The sequence below is a fragment of the Loxodonta africana genome, chromosome 17 (assembly GCF_030014295.1).
Source record: "Loxodonta africana isolate mLoxAfr1 chromosome 17, mLoxAfr1.hap2, whole genome shotgun sequence".
NCBI classification, from domain to species: Eukaryota; Metazoa; Chordata; class Mammalia; order Proboscidea; family Elephantidae; genus Loxodonta; species Loxodonta africana.
In genome coordinates, this window is record NC_087358.1 from 4,420,461 (window position 1) to 4,442,710 (window position 22,250).

Here is a 22,250-nt window from a genome sequence, read left to right on the forward strand (position 1 = left end):
TTCTCCACAAAAAAAGGAGTTACAGAAAAGTACAGGGTTCTAGTACTTTTATTAATTCATTTTATATACTTGAAATCTTAGAGTGATCAAGAGTTTATCTTTCATCCATCTGCAATATATGTAAAATCAAGGCAGGCAGTCTGCATTAACATTTATTGGGGGGTCTACCTTGCCTTTCTTTAATGTTACACTCCCCACTCACCACTATAGGGCTGTGTATTTCTTGTACACTTCTAGGTTTTCTGGTTTTTACTGCTAAGGTATTTCCTACATGGTTGTTAGTGGTCTATAAGGAAAGATTTGGAGTTTTACAGATTTATTTTGGCCACCGTGTTTCAGTTGATTCTCTTGGATTTTCCAAGAAAAATGATAATTTTGCTTCCTCCTTTCTAAGAAAATATTGGTTTTACTAATACCAACCTCTTCTGTGTTCCTGGAATTAACCATATTTGGCCATACTATATTTTTGTTTTACTGTAATATACCCTCTTTTTAAAAATATTTTACTTATGATTTTAGCGTTAATAGTATTCAGATTTGTCTTAGTTATTTATTATTTTTTGGGGGGGGGAGGAAAAGATGGTTACCTTTTATCAGGATTTAGTATCTGTGGTAATGCAAACGGTTAAGCACTCAACTACCAGCCAAAAGGTTGGTGGTTCAAACCCACCCAGAGGTGCCTCAGGAGACAGGCCTGGGGAGCTGCTTCTGAAAGTCATACCCTTGAAAACCCTCTAGGGCAGTTCTACTCCACACATATGGGGTCACCATGAGTCAGAAGCAACTCAAAAGCAACTAGAACAACGACAGTATCCATCTCCATCACCCTGGCTTTATCAGAGCGACCCGAACGCTTCCCTTCTGACCCTCCCTACCCTGAACAAGTGAAACGAACCTGGTGTTTTTACATCTGAAACACTTCCCTCAAGAAACTTTTTCTAATGCTTTCATTAGAGGGTGATTTTCTCAATTTCTTTTATAATTATAGCCTGAGGTTTTTTTCTTCCCTCTTCTGGAGCCAATTTTATTAATTTGTATCATCCTAAAAAAAAAAAAAAATCCAGGTTTTCAAGTGTATTCGCACAGCCACATTTAAAGCTCAAATGCTGGCAGTAAAGTGATGGGCAGACAGGAATGAAGGGGAGGCAAACAAAAAGAAAACAACGCTGGATTCAGGGGTATAAGCAAAAAGTTAATTCGAGGGTAAAAGCTGGTAACTGGGTAGACAGATTCATTTCCTGAGTTCTGCACACTAAAGAGCATTCTTCATTTGCCCTTGCTTAAACACAACGTGGCTGGCTAGCTGTGTTCCTTTTGTCCGTTAGAACTCTCTGGCTATTGAAACACTAACTTCAGAAATCTCATGTGGCTAGAAGAAATAAGTGTGCCCCATTACTTTTCCTTTATACTATAAAACAAAAAAAACCAAACCCACTGCCGTCGAGTCGATTCCAACTCACAGCGACCCCATGTGACAGAGTAGAACTGCCTCGTAAGGTTTCCAAGGCTATAATCTTTACAGAAGCAGATTGCCAGGTCTTTCTCCTGGGGAGTGGCTGGTGGGTCTGAATCACTAATCCTTTGGTTAGCAGTCGGGCACTTAACTTTGCACCATAAGGGCTTCTAACATAGGACAGGACACTTACAACACGCTGCTTTTACACCTGATTCAAGGATACGTGTACCAACCATCAATACTGTTACATTCAATTCGGTCTAAGTGGTATTATATCCAGCACTAATTCTGTCCAGTTGGTGGTAGGTTCCACTTACATACTTTTCTTTTGGTTCTTTTAAACTGTTTTGGTGTCTTCTAGGGAACATAAGTTAAATAAATATTCACTTAACTCTATCATTTTTCCTCAAAAACTCAACTCACCTAATTTAATAATTCTAAACATAAAATCTGCATACATATTTTATCTCCTGCAAGGCACACGCTATGAGATACTTCATCGAGAACAGTGTGTGCACACAGCAGGTATTCAGTATCAGCGGAGCTATATACTCAGCACAGGAATCAGGTAACTTTAAGTACTGCAGCTCCACATGAAAGCAGCACGTTTTAAAATGCTCTTGTATGTTCTACAATGTCCACCTTTCTGCCTTGCTTTCAGAGTACTCCTACAAATATACCAATGGTTCTTTAAAATACAAAGGAAAAACAGCCTAGAAAGAAAGCAATAAAAACCTCCAGTAAGTAAGTCTAGCAAAGCCTTGTTCAAAGCTCTGGTTAAGAACGGGAACTGCAGGATAACAGGTAGGTTATAGGCATTGGAGCCAAGCAGGCCTCATTCAAACCCTGGCTCTGCCACTTGCTAGCTACATACCTAGAGCCTTTTACTTCTCTACCCTTAGTTTCCTCATTTGGAAGATTTAGAAAACAGCCACACTTTACTAAACTGTTACAAGGTTTCAATGAAACTGTGAGCAGGTGGAAGGCTGTATATACCTACACTGATGTACGCCCACACACACTCTTAACAAATCTTTGATCCGAACAGGAGAGCCTCAGCCCCATTCCAAAAACAGATTTATACTCTGGGTTCAATTAAAACTTAAGAAGTCAGTTCCAAACAATAAGGTTCCTCGCTCTTGCCAAAAAATACTACTGTTACAAAACTCTGGTATATTCCAATTACTATTTAAACAATGCCTTTGTCCTATTTATCAGCAGTTCCTAGAATTAAGCTCACAACAACAGACAAGGGTAACAAAAACTGTACCTGAGGTTCTAGGAGCTAGCTTTGTTCACAGTCTCTCTGAGGAAATGGGCCACAGGCCACTCCTGTGCATGAAGACATGTGCGACCCCAACCAGCTAACTGGGCCAGCTGAGGCAGAAGGAGCGGGTGAAGGGGACACCAACCACCCAGGACTGCAGCAATCTCAGGACCACACATCAGGTCCTTTATCCAGGAAGAGGTAGGAGAGACACATGTGGAGAAGAAGGCAAGGATCTATCAAGAATGAAGACTTCATCTCTCGAGCTACCGCAGACTCCTGAACAAAGGTCAACCACTGCTAAGAGTTCTCCATCACACTGCTGTGAGGATGAATGTGCCGTGCTTCCTGCTTCCCTGTGAGAAGTAAAGCCCTGCTTCGGAAACTCTTCTGTCCAGTAGCCTTAATCACAGAGCAAGGAGGGCAGTGCTGTGGACAGTCCTACTGCAAGTCCTCTGGAATTCCCCACTGCACATTAAATTCATGTGAATTTTTAGTCTGTGCTATAACATACTTGTCATTTACCTGGATTCACAATCAACACGCATGGACTCTGCAGTCAGGAAGTCAAAAGTCATATTGCATTGAGCAAATCCCCTGCAAAAGACCTTTTAAAGTGTTGAAAAGCAAAGGTGTCACTTTGAGGACTAAAGTATGCCTGACATGAGCCATGGTATTTTCGATTGCCTCATATGCATGTGAAAGCTGGACAAGGAATAAGGAAGACCAAAGAATTGGTGCCTCGGAATTATGATGTTGGCAAAGAATACTGAATAGACAACTGACTGCCAGAAGAATGAACAAGTCTGTCCTGGAAGTAGGACAGCCAGAATGCTCTTTGGAACTGAGGATGGCAAGACTTCATCTCATATATTTTGGACATGTTACCAAGAGGGACCAGTCCCTGGAGAAGGACATCATGCCTGGTAAAGGGACGGGTCAGCAAAAAAGAGGAAGCCCCTCAACAAGGCAGACTGACACAGTGGCTCCAACAATGGGCTCAACAATTGTCAGGACGGTGCAGGACCAGGCAGTTTCATTCTGTTGTACACAGGATCACTGTGAGTTGGAACCGCCTGGACAGCACCGAACAACAATAACATACTGGGGACTGTTGTACTATAAAATTTGTTTTTGTCAAAATCTTTAAGCAGAACTAATGCTTCAGAAAGATATGCTATCTTTATAGCCAACAATTTCATGAGTCTTCTAAAATATCAATACTTTCTTCCAGGAAATGAGAATCCAACTTGAACAGCACAGACCTAGAATAATCTACATTTTTTTTTTTTTCTTCAACATTTGAAAGATCCCAACAATTACATAAATCAAGAAACAGGAAATTCTTCTTCTCTTTTCCAAACTGTCAGAATTAGCTCAACTCACGATCTGATGTGTGGAAAATCCTCTTCAATTTTACTCCCTGTGTTCTTGAAAATCTGCAGCGCAGCTTCTGCTACCTTCTCATCATCCATTTTCAGACAAGCCAGCAGAGACTCAAAGGTTTCGGCAGAATGAAAGGAGATGGGATGTGTAAATGAGAGGACCTACAAAACGAGCCACAAATTCTGTTTTTAAACCCTTCTCATCTTTAAAAATACTCGATGCTGAGATGTTACATTAGAAATACCGCAAATCAGATGTCAATATGATAATTCAGCTAACGAGAGAGAGAATTACAAATAAAATTTAAATTTGCTCAAATACACAGCAGAAGACAGAAACAGACGTTCCTGTGCAGGAAGACCACATGATCTAAAGAAGTCATTTCTTCCCAAATGAAATTACAAACGTACATAATTCTAGTCAAAGTAATTTGGTTTTTGATTAAAGTTTGGGTTTTGTTTTTGTTTTTTGGGGAGGATGAGAGCAGGAGAAAGAAGGAACATGCAGAGATTGGAACAAAATATCTGTACACTTCTAAATAAAGACCATTAGATGAGATCAGCTAAGAACATTTCTAAGGAAAGTTCTAGGGAAGGGGATAAAACACTTACCAGGAAGTAAAAGACATCAGAAGTTACAGTAACCAAATCAACATGGTACTCACATCAGAAAAGTCACAAAACAGAAAAAGTAAACCAATATGGATCCCAGCATACATTAAAAATTTAGATTACACAGACTGTAATAAATTATAAAGAAAGCAACAGAAAATAAATGAGAATGAACAGAATTTTTTAATAAATAGTCTGGGAAAAACTGGCTAGACATTTGGAAAAAATTGTTTCAGATCTTCCCTCACAAAACACACTTTGAAAATAAATTTCAGAGGAGTTATTGTTTAAGATAATTTTTAAAAACCTCTAAATGTGATAGGAATTTTTAAGCTTAAAATAAGCAATGGAAACCAAATGTGGGATATAAAAAAAATCAAACAGCAAAAAATATATTCTGTATAAATGCCATATTTCTAAAATCAATAAACAAGCAAAATACACACTATGTTAGATATAATGTTAGATATTACTTAGACATACACATAGAGATACATACATAGACACAATTATATAAAAAACTATAAAGAATAGTAAGAGAATAACAAACCCAAAATTCAGGACAATTATATCTGGAGGATATAAGTGGGAAAAAACCACACAGGGATCTTCAACAGTATCATTGATACTGTAATTTGGGTTAATGTTATATTTAACTCTCGCTGGTATGACTTCATTGCTATACTTTATAATTTACATCTAACACAATACATTATATTCTGTTAATTTATCAAATACATCCTGTAAAATAGCAAAGGAAAATAGGGTTGAATTTGGCCAAATAAAATGTTAATATACGTATATCAAAAAAGGAACCCAAAATAACCAAACAAAAAAACAGCAAATCAATTAAAGCAAAACACAAACTGGGCAATAAGTGTACCAGAGTTAATATTGCTAATATATAAAAAGTTCAGTCAAATCAGTTTAAAAAAAAAATAAAAGATTGAGATACCACTAGGTATATGGACAAAATATAAAAATAAGGAATTTACTGCAGGAAAAACATGAATGATGGACATGTGGAAGGTGGATCTCGCTAGTAATAACCATGCATGTGAAAACATTCTTTTTGCTGATCAAATGGGCAAAGCTTTTAATAATTTACTATATTCCCAACAGTACTGATTAGGACAATTTTTCTATAAAGGAACTTGGCAATATGCATCTGAGATTTTGGAAAAGTCATTCTCTCGGACCATTCTCTTGGAATGCCCATCTAGGACTCCAAAGAAATAAGACATTAGCAAGAGATGTGACACAGAGATATTCACCTAAGCACTGTTCACAGAAGAATAAAATTGGAAAAATATAAAGATCCAACAATACGAAAATTATCAGAACACTAATGACTTACCCTAAAAGTGGACTAATAACTACTTCAAAAATAATGTTATTTCTAATATGAGCCAGACACTGTGCTAAAAATCTATGTACAAAATTTAATTTGGTCCTGTTTACGATAAGTACTTTTATTATCTACACTGCAGATAAGGAAGCAGAAGCAATTAACTTGTTCAAAGGCAAACGACCACACGGCAGCCAAAAATCAGCTGTTTTCTGGTACTCTTAAACACTGTCTTAAAAGACACTGGGAAAAACGCTTAAAATTTATTAAGGGAATAAGCCAAAAAACCAAACCCAGTGCTATCGAGTCGATTCCGACTCATAGCAACCCTATAGGACAAAGTAGAACTGCCCCCACAGAGTTTCCAAGGAGTGCCTGGCGGATTCGAACTGCCGATCCTTTGGTTAGCACTACACCACCAGGGTTTCCATTAAGGGAATACAGGATGTAAAATTATATATTCAGTCTGTTCTCAACTATATTAAAAATGTATATTTTAAAAGGACTAACAAGAAAAAAAGAAACATTAATGTTTACGTATAATAGGGTTCATGTCTTCTTTGCAATTTTATATTTTCTAAATTGTCAACAATTTGATATTTTTATAATTAGTAAAAGACAGTAAGAGCATTTTTTACCTAACAAAATTAGAAATAAAGTGGCTTTTGAGGAAGAATCTGGCCCATTCTGCAGTACAGTCAGCACCCTCTCTGCTCACTAACGACACCTGCAAATCATACTCCAGTATTTTCACATAATTAATACTAAGACCGTACAATTTTAGACCTGAAAATATTCCGCTTACGTGTTAAAATAAACACGTAATTTCTAAACTACCTAAAACAACTGAGAAAATTTTACCCCGGGTCATAGAAACTTAAGAAACAAAACTTAAGAATAAATATATCAGCTCTACGTGACAGTCGTCTAACCAGGCACTTCGTTCCGGGTAGGTATCTCACCCACCTTAAGCAGCTCCAGGCCTGCCCTGATGGCCTGATCCGTCGGAACGCCTTCATCTTCATCATCTGCTGTCCCATCAATTGATTTGTTCACTTGCTTAATAAGAGCACTAAAGGATGACAGAAAATAAAACAGACACTCGAACTGGCATTTATTAGCAATGTCTAACCCTAAGTATTTTATATATAGGTCACAGCCAAATCAAATGCAGATCTGATAGCTGTTTCACAAACATTACTACGAAACAAACAGCTATAATAAAATACTTTGAGAAGTTTTTAAAAACAGCATTTTCTCTTGTCCATTTAAATGTAGTCAAAAATGTAACTTGATTTGCTCTTTATTAATGCTATCTGTATTTTTATTATTGTCTTTTGTGTGGATAGTCTATGCCCAAACACATTAACGATACGCTGTTTTTAATTATTTAAAATTCATTTTTAGTCCAGTAAGTAGAACAGTATACTGAAATAAAGGACAAGCGGCAACACCAAGCATTTTCAAAGTTTACTAAATATGACTTTATATGGGCCATCGTTGTCAAAGCCAGAAGCACACAGTTCTGCCCCTGAATGGTATAAAAATACCTAGGTAACCCCAAAAAATAACCATTGCCGTCGACTCAGACCCATAACAACCCTATAGGACAGAGCAGAACAGCCCCATAAGATTTCCAAGCCGCCGCTGGTGGATTTAAACTGCCAGCCTTTTGGTTGGCAGCCAAGCTCTTAGCCACTGCACCACCAGGGTTCCTGACTGACTCACAGTGACCCTATAGAAGTTTTTTAAGACTTGCCAAGCCCTAGCATCTTCACTGGTAAAACGAGGATTGAGCACAGTACCAAAGTCTCAGGCAGACTAACGGTAACATAAATAAAGCACAGAGGCTAGTACACTGCTTACACTCAGTAAATGTTAGCCATTACTTATTACTACTATTCATTAAAATCTTAAATAAATCAAATTGAGAACCAACAGGTCCTGAAATACAAAGGTGTGAACAAAGCATGAAGCTCTCCGTCTAGTGACAGAAGGAGAAAATGAGGCCAACAGATGCTACATGAAAGCCGTCACCAGGGCATAATACAAAGACTACGAAGAAGGCCACGACACAAGGTGAAGGTCTTCAGCCAGGGCAGTCAGGAAAGGCCTCTCCAAATGGGCTCGGAGCCGAAGAACAAGGGCCAGTCGTACCAAAAAAACTGGGCGAAAACATTCCAAAGAGAAAGAATACCAAGTACAAGGACCTACAGGAGCATGGCCTGTTTAAACAACTGGTAGACCCTGTGGGCTGGAGAGAAACAGCATGGAAAGAATGTAAAGGCTGAGACTGAAGAGATAAGTAGGAGTGAGGCCATGGGGAGCCTCGCAGGCCACGTGGTGACCACGCTGCAGTGAGGGGACCGGCCAGGAAATGACTGCTGCAGTACAGCAGACAGAAAGGTCGTGCAGACAAGGCAAGCAGTGGGGGTAGATGTGGTGGGGTCACTAGCAGAGGCTTACTATGGCAGTGAAGGAGTCCTGGTGGAGCAAGAGTTAAGCGCTCACCTGCTAATGGAAAGGTCGGCGGATCGAACCCACCAGCCACTCCACGGGAGAAGAGACCTGGCAATCTGCTCCCGTAAAGATTTACAGCCTAGAACACCCTATGGGGCAGTTCTACTCTGCCCCATAGGGTCACTATGAGTCGCAGTCTATTCAATGGCACATAACCATACCACCACGATGGCAGTAATTCTCCCCACAAAGCACTAATCACTTTTTAACGTACTAGTAAGTTCATTGCATGTCTTCCCTACTAGATGGAGACCAGCAAATCCCAAGGGGCAAATCTGGCCAGTAGTCTGCTTTTGTAAAGAAAATATTAATTTATTAAATAACAATGAATGAGCCACACTCATTTATGTGCATGTTGCCAATGGCTGTAATGGCACAGCTGAGTAATTCTGACAGAGATATTACGGCCAGCAAAGCCTAAAATATTAACTATTTACAAGCTAACAAAAAGGAGTTTTTCCTGATATACTGGTAAAAGATAAAAACTACTCTTAGATTGACAATTTCTGACACAAATTGAACTTACCACTAAAACCAATCAAAAGAAAAGCTAAATATGTACAGATGTGTATCCAACAGCTAGTTTACTGCCCTATATACAGTAGGTAGAAACCCTGGTGGCATAGTGGTCAAGTGCTACAGCTGCCAACCAGAAGGTCGGCAGTTTCCAGGCACTCCTTGGAAACTCTATGGGGCAGTTCTACTCTATGCTATGGGGTCACTATGAGTCAGAATTGACTCAATGGCAACAGGTTTGATTATCTTTTTTTAAACACAGTAGGTGGAGCCCTGGTGGCACTGTAGTTAAATGCTCAGCTGCTAACCAAAAGACTGGCAATTTAAATCCACCAGCTGCCCCTTGGAAACCCTATGGGGCAGTTCTCCTCTGTCCTATAGGGTCACTAGGAGTTGAAATTGACTTGTTGGCAACAGGTTTGGCTATGCAGCAGGCACTCAACGGTGTCTGACCGACTGAAGCTATGGCAGGATGATGACAGGACAGACAGTAACGAAGACTTCACAGTTTTACACACAAATACCTGATAGACTCGGCGTCTATGTGCACAGGGGCTATCCTCTCCAACAGAAACTTGATCATCTCGAGGAAAGGATTCGTAGGCTGCTTGGGGTTGCCCAACTTCTTAGTTATTTCACGCTGTAACACAGATTTTTAAAATGTTACCAAAAAGTGTTTAAATAAATCATCACCTTAAAATGTTAAGAATCTACAATTATTAGGACCGTGAAGTATCGCTGCTGGAATGAATGAATCAATATGAATTGATCAAGTCCAGAAAAACAGTAAAAATTTAGTATCTGAGAAAGGTAACATTTCAAGCAAATATGAAAAAGATTACTCAATAATTGTACTAAAATAGCTGGACACACATTTGGAATAAAAACAAAGTTAAATCCCCATCTCATACCTTATACCAAAAATATTTCAGAAGAATTTAAAAAATGCTTAAGAATAAAACTAAGGTCAGTGGATATACAAACTTCAGTAAGCAAAATTATCTGAGGGGCTTGCTAAAACCAGATTCCTGGACGTCACTCAAAAGGTTCAGATTTAGTTAATCCAGGGTGGGGCCAAGAAACATCTTTTTTTTTTTTTAAAAAAAAAAAAGAGTCTCAGAAGAACTGTGGGCAAGAGCTCAAGAAATACTGATGTTAGTAAATATCTTCACTGACTTACAACAGAATTGGATTTTGTAAGCAAGACACCAAAGGCAAAAACCATGAAGAGAATTCTGATAGGTTCAGTTAGATAAAAATAGAAACTATGTCAAAAAGTGCCAAAAACAAAACGGAAGGGGAAACTACAACTGACAAGACATTATTTGCAACTTTATTAACAGATAATACTACAGAATGGGTAAAGACTGTAAACACATAATTCACACCAAAGAAATATAAATAGCCAATAAACCCAAGAAGAAAACAAAATGGTCAGATAACTATCAAACAAGAAATACAAATTCTAACAAAACAACTACGTTTTTGTTTGTTTATTTGGTTTTGGCTTGTTTCCAGCAATGACGACAATGATGTCAGTTGCCACTGAGTCGATTCTGACTCGGAGTGACCCCACGTGTGCAGAATAGAACTGCTCCACAGGGTTTTCAAGGCTGTGAACTTTTGGAAACAGTTAGCCAGGCCTGTCTTCCGAGGTGCCTCTGGGGGGGTTTGAACCACTAACCTTTCAGTTAGTAGTCGAGGGCTTAACTGTTTGTGCCACTGAGGGTCTCCTCAGCAATGATACTGGCCAATACTGTTATGTGTGAGGAAACGGTCACTTTTGTCACTGGTGATTAGTATAAAACTAGTTCAGTTGTGGAGAACAATCTGATAATACATACTAAAAGCCTTAAAAAATGAACCTTTAACCCATGCAACTGCACTTCTAGGAATTTCTCCTAAAAAATAAACAATCAATGCTATGTACAAATATTTTGCTATAAAGATATTACAGTGTTCTTTACAGTAATCAAAAACCAGGAAAAAATACTAACATCTAGCACAGTGGATTGTTCAATAAATTATAGTGTATATATTCAACAGTATTCTATGTAGCTATTAAATGTAACACTGCAAAAGACTAATTAATGAAAATTAAGTAAAATGTACAAAACTAGACATACAATATGATCTCATTTGGGAAAGGTATATACCGTAATACTAGCAGCACTTGTCTCTACAGTGGGATAATCATTTATTCGCATGGTTGCTTTTGTGATTCTAAATACTTCACAATGAATATATTCTATGGGGTGGGGGGAGGGACAAAAAAGAGATTTGGGGCTTTTTCTTAAACATTAGCGCTTTTAATTTCTCTCCTTACCACACAACTTTCAGCCTGCTTGCAGGAGCATGTTGGACTAACAAGTACTTCTAGCTGTTTTCTTATTTTCTCATCATCTTCTAAGACCTGTGTGAATTTCTTCATAAAATCCTGAGCCTTACCAGGATCTGGCAAATTTCCTTAAAGTAAATTAAAACACAATTTTAAAATTTTCTCAAACTAATAAAAGGTAAACATTTTCCACTCCTTTTCTTACTTCAATTAAGAATCCTAACATACACATTCAGTTTAGTTTACTGAGAAAATAAATCTTCAATTATCTTTAATAATCAACTTCCACATATCTTGCAAGAAATATAACACAGGATTATTGTGAAGTTTTCCTCTATGAACAGAAGGACTAAATTGGCTATTTCTAAGTAACTCCTTATAATACTGAATGGCACTAAATGTCAACCTGAATAATACCAATTTCATTACTGTCCCCTTGAGCTTAATACATACCTTGCTGGAGATTAACCAAATAGTTTTACCTTTAAGCAACTAGCTCCCTGTATTGTGTTGATTATTGTTAAATCAGTCCAGAGATAATTCACATACACAAGCCTGTTACATAAACGTCAGCCTCTGACATCTACTGAGCAACTTGGTTCAGTGTCACTGCTGGGTATGTCTTTACTACATGAGAGAGAATAAATGCTTATAGAATCAAAGATGATTTTTATACTACTATACCAATGTGTCCATGTATCAAACCATTTCTGAAAGCTAACAAAATTTTAATACTAGCATCCTTTTTTCTGGCTATTGGTGCTACAGAGAACGAGACTAGGATACTTCCAACAACAGAGATAATACACAACTTTGGACTGTAATGAAAGTAGGAGAAATTCAACTGAGCCTTAAAATCCGGGTACAGTAAACACACCCTTCAAGGCTGCATGCAACCCTGAAAGTTCATTTTAAGTCTTGGGTACAGCAATCAATCACTAGGTGCAGCAAACATCAATGAATCCTCCTAACACTTGACTGTAGGCCCTTCCCATATTTCTATAATAAACATGTCTGCTGTAAAGACAGAACCACATCAGCCACGATCGCTCACATAAGATCATCTAAACGTGCACCCAGTGAGCCTCTGAGGCCAACTGGGCACTGCTGGTACAGTGCTTTGCCAACTCGGTTCTGAACATCACCAGCTGTTCACTGGAGTTCAACTGGGTTCAGGAAAAGCTAGCATACTGAAGGCTGTAATAAGGTGTACCATTTAAGGAACAAATAAGAAGAGAGAGAGAAAAGGGAGGGAGGAAAGAGAAAGAAAACAAAACTCTAATTCAGCATCCTACAAAACTTAAATGACTAGGGAACCCTTTTTTTCTGACAATACTATTAACACCGGCAGGACACTAGCATTCCTTAGAACAGAGTTTGGGAGATACTGTACTTCCAGGAAGGAAGAAAATGGATATAGGAGGGGAAAAAAAACAAGAAAGAAGGTGGGAGATGATCTATCTCCTTTAGGGGATAATGTCCACAGTAGCACAAAACTACTTGTTTTAAGTTATTCTAAGGGAGTGAAAACTAGGTTATGTTTAGCTGCCCTGGACTAAATGATTTATTTGGTCTTAAAAGCCTAAGCACCAAACCAAACCAAATCTGTTGCCATCAAGTGAGGTGCATCTCATGGTGAGCCCAAATCTGTTGCCATCAAGTGGAGTGCAACTGGTACAGCCCCATGTGTTACAGAGCAGAACTGCTCCGCCGGGGTTTTCTTAGCTGTATTCTTTACGGAAACAACTTGCCAGGCCTTTCTTCCACGGAGCTGCTGCTGCTGGGTGGGTTTGAATTGCCAACTTTTAGGTTAGCAGCCGATCACAAACTGCTTGTGCCACCCAGTCTCCTTCCTGAAAACCGTACTCATGCTAAAATGCTTCTCACTTAATCTAAAACCCAACAGGTTAGGTTACTGCTTGTGTTCAGTGTCTGAGCATTACTTCCATATGTGTTTGTTAGCATCTCAGAAATCCACCCTACAATCTCCTCTTTACTACCAAGTGGAAGCTCAGCAGAGGCATTTTTCCGGGTGATCCTGTTTACCTCTCTGTCCACATACTGTACACAGTGGCCTCTGCGGTGGGAGGAGAAGCCAATGAACTGAAAGGCTGCAAATTTTCCCTGTTCCCACTCTGACTAAAGGCACTGTGCCACACAGTCCTTCCCTGTTTACTACTAAGTGTAATTAAATAACATTTTATTTGAAATCAAAGCAAATTAATATTTTTTCGAAGAAACTGTTTTGTAGTTACTAGGATATCCTGTAGATTCTGAATCTTGGTTCAGGGTAAAATTAACTTCAGACAGATTCCCCTGAGCGCAAGGAACATTAAAGTTCAGATGCAGTTTTGACAGTAACTGTATGGACAGTAAAACCCATGAAAGCTGGAACCTGTATAAGGCGGAAACCTGTCAGAGAAGGAAAACGCAAATACTTTCCACTAAAATGACAATAGAAACGTGGTAAGACTACACCCTGTCAAAGGTGGAAAACTTGTGAAACCCAGAAAAACAAGACAGTCCCATCAAGTTCCAGCTCTCAGTTTTCACTCTAACGATGTAAATTAAACCCAAAACCCAATGCCATCGAGTCGATTCCGACTCACAGCGACCCTATAGGACACAGTAGAACTGCCCCATAGAGTTTCCAAGGAGCGCCTGGTGGATTCGAACTGCCGACCATTTGGTTACCTGCCGTAGCACCTAACCACCACGCCATTGGAAACCCTGTTAATTCTCTGAAATCTATTTATAGAACAAATCCTTTTGTCTAGCTCTTGTTCATACAAGACACTAATAAAGGTGAAAAATTGTGTGTAGTTTGCAATATAAATGAAAATCAGAAAAAAGGGGGAAGGTGAGGCTGAATGGTCTGGCAAAAGTCAGTCAAAAACACTTTAATCTTTTCCTATATTATCAGAGCCTAAAGCAGAACTACATGAAAAAAAACTACCAGAAAGGTTTCAGTTAAATCTTCAATTTATAAAGAATATTTAAAATAACTTACTTGTAATAACCATCACCTTTGAAAATATGGCCTTGACGCTGGCATCTGTCTGTAAATCACACAAAAATGCACAATTAAAATCCCCCTGGTGAGACGCCACATCACGCTCTCAGAAAAGGAGACAAGCAGAGTCCCTGCCCTCAGCGCCAGGTGGCCTCCTCATCGGGCCATTTCACAGCTGCAGACGAAATGAACAGGAGGTAGGGGGACTCGGAGTCTGCTCTTATTCACCCTCTTTCGTCAGCCCCCAAACAAAAAAGAGGCCCCTTTTCCAGCAAGGAGATACTTTATCTTTCTTAAGCACTGAAAGAACAGAGCAACTACGTCTACCAACACAACAAAACATCCAGGAAATACAAGTTTTCAAGTTTTTATCCCTTATCTCAAACAGGAAGTTGACACTTAAGAATATGATTATGATTGCCTTGAGGCGTTCCTAAAATTTTTAAGCCTGAGCATTATAGGGCACAATCATGAAGCTCATGGGGAGGATGCTGGAGAAAAAAGACAAAAAACGTGTCAACGAGCAGCTCTGTGCAAAATACTGAGGTAGTCTGTAAACACGCGGTGAAGGGGACAATTCAAAAAAATAAAGACAGGCTTTCCGTTGAGAAGGAGCTTGCTAAGAGGCAGCAAGAGGCAACAGTAAAATCCTACTGCGGTCAAGTTGGTCCGACTGATAGCAACCCTACAGGACAGAGCAGAAATGCCCGTTAACGGCCCTAGAGGACGGAGCAGAACTGCCCCATAGGGTTTCCGAGGCCGTAATCTTTACGGAAGCAGACTGTCACATCTTGCTCCTGCAGTGCAGCTGGTGGGTTCAAAACCGCCAACCTTTCAGTTAGCCACTGAGCGCTTTAACCACCGTGCCACCAGGGCTCCTCATAACAGAGTACAAGAATATATTTGAAATTTAAAGTATTTGGACAGATCTCTCCAGAAGCATTTAAGACTTCTGTCATCATTTTATTTTGGTGGAACAGGGTGGGCTGCCAGTTGATCCACATGAAAAATAACAAGAAACAGAACCAGCCAAGGTACAGTACTAGAAATTACAGTCACTTCTGTGTGATGCTGGTCAACGAATGAGTAGGAATCAACTTGATGGCAATGGGTGTATGTGTGGTGTGTGGTCAAATTAAACTAGTTAGCTATAGGAGAAGGGCTGAGCTGAGAATAAAAATGATTTTAATCAAACTGAGTAATGAAGAAAACAAAAAAACATTTACTGACTCTTCGCCACCTAAGAGTGTTCCTGATCAAACAGAAACAGAAAGAAGTAAAAACACCCAACAGTTACGAAACACAGCTTGGTAGTGTTTGAGCTTCAACTCTGTAACGTCTACTACGATTCTCGGTATGAAGTGAATATGAAACAATCAGAGAGAAATTATTAATTCTTCTCACACTACCAGGTGCTGTCGAGCTGACTCCAAGTCACAGCAGCCCCATGTGTGTCAGAGCAGAACTGTGCTCCGTGGAGTTTCCAACGGCTGATTTTTGGGAAGTGGACTGCCAGAGCTTCTTTTTGGGGCACCTCTGGGTGGACTCGAACCTCCAACCTCTTGGTTAGTAGCCAAGCACATTAAATGTTTGTATCACGCAGGGACTCTTCCCACACTAGAATTCAAATTCGGGGTACTATTCTCTTCCATTCTGTTTTCTCTTCAATCTCACCATGTATGAATGAGAGTTCCCTCTTTCATGTGGACAACTTGGTAATTAGTTCAGGCCAAGCAGACGGAAAGCAGCACAAAGTAAAAGAGGACTAAACATTCTGATTTAATGGAGATTGTATTTTGTAATTTCACGGAAGACTGAGCAGAAAATTCATGAGACTCTCCCAACTTTTTTTTAACCAACAGGCAAGAGGAAGAAGATTCGACTAAATGAATTTGAAAATGGTCAAAAACAAAGTTCTACTTGCTTACATCTGACACGTCACGATGTTGAACACGACAAGCTTGCTTGACTTACACACTTTACCTGTTACCTGGCTGCTAGTATGACTATAATAATGCCTAAAATCAGGGATAATTTTATACTCAGGCATATAGAAACACCTCATATTCTTTCATTAACACATCTTCATCTTTAGTGAGAGAAAGTAAATTAATATGGCTCTGGGATAGCAAACAAAGGCACCTTACTTATCCAGAGCTTATTCACTGAAAGACTTGCAAATATAGGTTCCTAACGTTAACTGAGGTTTCCAATTCCCCCCCTCCCCGCCCGCTTGGCAGAAAAGGAAATACTAGAACCACAAATTTGTTTCAAGTCATTTACTATATGCGAAGACTTATTCTAGAAGGTTCGACATAGTCAATAATCATAGAAAAAAAGGTTAAACTATGTTCAAGAAACAGAGATCATTGCTAGCCTAACAAAACTACTACTCGGCCATCAGCTTTAATTAGACAAACAAGTGGAATGAAATGTATTATTACTTGCTATTTGGACGTTTAAAAAAAATAGTGAAAGTGTCACTATAAAAACGAATCAAGCAACTGGTATCATCTGGTTGATTCCCAGGGCACGTGGGAACGTGGACATTTCCCTTCTGAGGTGACACAGCGCTGCTCTATAGACTTCTGTCCTGGGAACATGACGTGTGTGTGCTGGGGCGGGGAACGGGGAGGGGACGATTATGAACTGAAAAAGAAATACACAAAAATGCTGTATTGTTATCTCTGAAATGCAATTTAAAGTGACGAGGCGCGATGCTTTTTTAATGAATTATACCTCTTATCGCCTATATAATACAGCATTCTCAAAGAAAAGGAGGAAAAGAAAAAAAACAAAAAATTAGAATCATTCTAAAAGACCAAGAATAAAATATGACACATCCACTGGATAAACAGCACCATTAAATTATGAGTATGAAGAGCACGTAATAATTAAAACCACCACAATAATTGCAAGTAAAAAACATCAAGACACCTAACTATAATTACATGATTACTGGAACTTTCTAAAAAAGCACAAGACTACTCAAATATGATGGGAGCATCTCAGGGTGGCAAGAGAAAGTGTCATTTTGTTCTATTTTCTAGGTTCAAAAATACTGAATTATTGTCTCTATTACTTTATTTTAAAACTGCCCCACCGCCCTCCCCCCTAAAAAAAACCCTTAATTTTGAGTATATGGAAGCGTATTCTCTTTCCTGTGGGGCATCACCTTTTGCAGACACAGTAAACATGTTAAATCATCTATATCATAAGTTTCTCAAAAATTCAAGGGTTCTACGTTAGGGATTATAGCTTAAAAATGTTCAACACAGAACTACTTGTTTAATACATAATAGCAATGGTAAATAAATATAACACGTGTGTTTTATAACACTTAACATCAAAGAAATTCTTTTCCTTTAAAACTTAACTTACTTTGGGTTGCTTAATTAAGTCAAGCAAATCCTTTACTTGATGTCGGAGCAGATTTTGACACTTCCACATTTCATTCAATGCTCTAGAAAACACAGACAGATAAATTTAAACAACAAAAAAGAACAAAAGTTCTTCTAGCATATTCCAACTATGTAACACTAAAAAAAAGCTCGTTACAAAGGGGATGACAGAGGTGAGGCAAAATTCATAGGACTGCGCAAGTGATGAGGCATGGAGGGGAGGAGGGTGTCCGAGGTAACAGGAACTACCACTTGAAGAAGGAGCCCTGGTGGCAAGTGGTTAAGCACTCAGCTGCTTTCTCCTGCTCCAAGGGATAAAGATGTAGCAGCCTGCTTCCTTAAAGATTACAGCCTTGGAAACCCTGCGGGTCAGTTCTACTCTGTCACTACGAGCCAGAATTGACTCGACTGACAGTGGGTTTTGGTTTATTACTGGAAGAGACAGCAGGATCAAAAGAGATTAATGGCTGCTGTTTTGCTTTATATAAAAATAAGGAAACTACCATTAAATGAACCGTGTTTGTAGGCTAAAGGGTAGGAATTAACAGGTGAGAGCAATTATAAACTTGAGAAATAAAGGAATAATTGATGGAATAAAGTCCAGTAGTAGGGCAGTATGAAATGGTGCGAAAAACAGAAGAAAGTGAGTCATGAAAGAATGGGGGCACTTTTTCCTAAAAACAAGTATTATTATGTTTAAATTTTAAACTGTCTGGAATTATTTTTGTAAGAGTTTTTTTTTTTTATGGCAAAAATCCTGATGTCCTCCTAATAGTTCTATTATTCTCAGGAAGAATTTTAAAAAGAAATTACACAGATTCTCAAGAAAATACAGTAAAACTTGCAAAAGCCAGAATCTGTGTACAGGAGAAACCTGCAGAGAAGGAAAACTCGAATATTTCCCACTAAATAGAAAACCACAGGAGAGTGGAAAGATTGAACGCTGTCAGAGGTGGACAACTTTCAAGACCTGGAAAAGCTTAGACAGTCCCATTGAGTTTTGGCTCTCACAGCTTTCACTGTACATGCAAATCATAAAGATAGAGAAGTTATAGAAAAAAAGAATCATACACATTTTAAAATTTAAAAAAGAAAGTTTCCAAACTGAAATCTTTTCATCATTTTGTTTTCCCTTATCTGCACTCCCCTGACCCTCTGGTCACCAAGTAACGAGGCACTGCCGTGGAACTGCACTGTGACCCGGAAACCATCAAACAATCCTTTTCTTCCGGTAGACAGTGAGCTGCTTGAATTTCTTCATTCTCCGCTTTAAAAATCTGTTTAAAACATACTTCCCTATTTTCTTAAGGAGATATTTTAGTTTAAACGTGGAAACTTAAACTCCTTTATAGTAGCCATTAGACGGAAACGCTGGTGGTGTAGTGGTTAAGCGCTACGGTCGGTAGTTGGAATCCGCCAGGCGCTCCCTGGAAACGCTACAGGGCAGTTCTACTCTGTCCTATCGGGTGGCTATGAGTTGGAATCGACTCGGTGGCACTGGGTTTGGTTTGGTTTGGTTTTGGTTAGCCACTAGAAAATGGTACTGGCAAAGCAACAGTCTTGAGGCACTTTGATGTTAGCAGTTAAATTTTAAACAGCTGTGCTTAACTATTTCCAAATTACCAAAGTCCCATAAAAAGCTTAATTAGCATAATTTAAGAATGTAAAAACTTAAAACAAAATGATCATTCTCCAGAGGACTGTAAAATCTAACACCTAGGTAGGACTTAAGTAATTAAAATAATAATTTTCAAAGAAATAGTCATCGATGAAACTACTTCCGAACTCCAAGGCCGAATGTATCCTCTCTTCTACGCTCTTTATCATTAATTACACCTTCCGAAACGCCTGGGTTTTGAAACCTGCCTTCACTTAAAGTGGGAATGATTTTACCTTTTTATTGTTACTATATTAAAGATGAAATCTCAAAGCCGTTATAAACTACTATGACTGTAGCTTAAATCAAAAAGTAATGACAACTAAGAATTCTATCATAACTTAGTTTAGGGGGTCGTCCTCCTAGGAAACACTGCTTTGGCCAGAAACACTTTGGTCCAAGTGCCTGGGAAGTCGACATTCAACTTGTCCTTTCCGTTTATTGCCTTTCTAAATATCACTTCCAAATGGAGAGGAGTGGATGTGTGTGTTTGCGGGGAGAGGCAGGGTGGTTCTACTAGTAGAAATATTAATACAAGAAGACAACTTAATCTATGATTGTTCAGATGTGCAAAAATATTGTGTTGCTTCTTGCATCCTACCCCTTCTTTCTGAATCTAATTTCCATTTATTTTACCGTTAGTGACCAGATCTGTCACTAAATAAATGTGAGAAATACGACTGGAGCCTGGATTCTCCATGTGTGTTACACAGCATTTTAAATCATGTCCTTTACTCAAGCAGTACGTCCCTCGCTAGGGCTTCTCCTTGTTATTGTGGCAAGAGTTTGCACCAACTGAGAAGAACCCCTGCCACCACTGGGTCTCAGTTGGGGACCTGCCCAAATGTTGACAAGCACCTCTCCTTCAACCCACTGCTCCAGGTGAGCAAACGGCCCACAGACGCAGAAGTGCACAAGTATCTGGATGGGAGCCTGCTCGACGAAGGAGGTCACAGCCAGGACAGCTCACACCGCCTCCTCCTCTGGCCACTACTGGGGGACCTGGGAAACCCATGGGAGGCGGATATACACACCATGGCTAGAGAGTATGCAAACCCGCCACTAGTCTCTTTTTTCAATAGTCCAGATATGTGATTAACTTGGGTACTTATCCAACGGCTGGTCCACATCAAAAACAATTTGAAGAATAGGAAGTATTTTTTTCTTCTCTAAAGAACATAGTTGTAGAATAAAAATAAACACAGTTCTTTCAACTAATAAGAAATCCTTACCAAACATGTTCTAACCAGGAACCTCCCTGCCAAGTAGCTACTTTTGGAGCCCCTATCAAACTAATTAAAACTAAACCAAACCTGTTGCCATCGAGTCGATTTCTACTCATGGCAACCACATGTGTTCAAGAGTAGAACCGTGCTCCTAGGGTTTTCTTGGCTGTTTTTTTTTTTTTTTTTTTAGATACTGAGTGACATTTCATTTATTCATTCATTTTTTAATTTTTATTGTGGTTTAAGTGAACGTTTACAGATCAAGTCAGTCTCTCATACAAAAATTTATATACACCTTGCTATATACTCCTAGTAGCTCTCCCCGTCATGAGACAGCACACTCCTTCTCTCCACCCTCTATTTCCATGTCCATTCAGCCAGCTTCTGTCCCCCTCAGCCTTCTCAGCTCCCCTCCAGACAGGAGCTCCCCACATAGTCTCATGTGTCTACTTGATCCAAGGAGCTCACTCTTCATCAGTATCATTTTCTAACTTATTCTCCAGTCCAAACCCTGTCTGAAGAGTTGGCTTTAGGAATGGTTCCTGTGGGCTAACAGAAGGTTTGGGGACCATGACCTCTGCGGTCCCTCTAGTCTCACAGTCAGACTATTAAGTTTGGTCTTTTTACGAGAATTTGAGGTCTGCAACCCACTGCTCTCCTGTCCCTCAGGGGTTCTCTGTTGTGTTCCCTGTCAGGGCAGTCATCGGTTGTAGCTGGGCACCATCTAGGTCTTCTGGTCTCAGGCTGATGTAGTCTCTGGTTTACGTGGCCCTTTCTGTCTCTTGGGCTCATAATTACCTTGTGTCTCTGGTGTTCATCATTCTCCTTTGCTCCAGATGGGTTGAGACCAATCAATACATCTCAGATGGCCACTTGCTGTCCTTTAAGACCCCAGACACCACTCTCCAAAGTAGGATGCAGAATGTTTTCTTAATAGATTTTATTACGCCAATTGACCTAGATGTTCCCTGAAACTATGGTCCCCAAAACCCCACACCTGCTGCGCTGGCCTTTGAAGTGTTCGGCTTATTCAGGAAACTTCTTTGCTTTTGGTTTAGTCCAGTTGTGCTGACCTGTCCTGTATTGTGTGTTGTCTTTCCCTTCACCTAAAATAGTTCTTGTCTACTATCTAATTAGTGAATACCCCTTTTCCTCCTTCATTCCCTCCCCACTCTCGTAACTATCAAAGAACATTTTCTTTTCTGTTAATAAACTACTTCTTGAGTTCTTATAATAGTGGTCTTATACAATATTTGTCCTTTTGCAGCTGACTAATTTCACTCAGCATCATGCCTTCCAGGTTCCTCCATGTTATGAAATGTTTCACAGATTCCTAACGGTTCTTTATCGATGCGTGGTATTCCATTGTGTGAATATACCATAATTTATATATCCAATCATCCCTTGATGGGCACCTTGGTTGCTTCCATCTTTTTGCTATTGTAAACAGTGCTGCAATGAACGTGGTTGTACATATATCTGTTTGTGTAAAGGCTCTTATTTCTCTAGGA

General features: G+C 39.3%; 1 protein-coding gene across 11 annotated transcripts in view; it reads right to left on the reverse strand.

The window, feature by feature from the left end:
* PDS5B (PDS5 cohesin associated factor B) overlaps positions 1-22,250 on the reverse strand; it is a 205,264-nt gene that overhangs the window by 71,891 nt on the left and 111,123 nt on the right. For all 11 annotated transcript variants that reach the window (XM_064269928.1, XM_064269922.1, XM_064269925.1 and 8 more), the window contains 6 exons: positions 17,837-17,918; positions 14,453-14,501; positions 11,431-11,570; positions 9,629-9,744; positions 7,035-7,140; positions 4,110-4,270 (listed from right to left, as the gene is read on the reverse strand). In XM_064269928.1, coding sequence (XP_064125998.1) covers positions 4,110-4,270; positions 7,035-7,140; positions 9,629-9,744; positions 11,431-11,570; positions 14,453-14,501; positions 17,837-17,918 — 654 coding nt within the window. The remainder of the gene's footprint in view (positions 1-4,109; positions 4,271-7,034; positions 7,141-9,628; positions 9,745-11,430; positions 11,571-14,452; positions 14,502-17,836; positions 17,919-22,250) is intronic.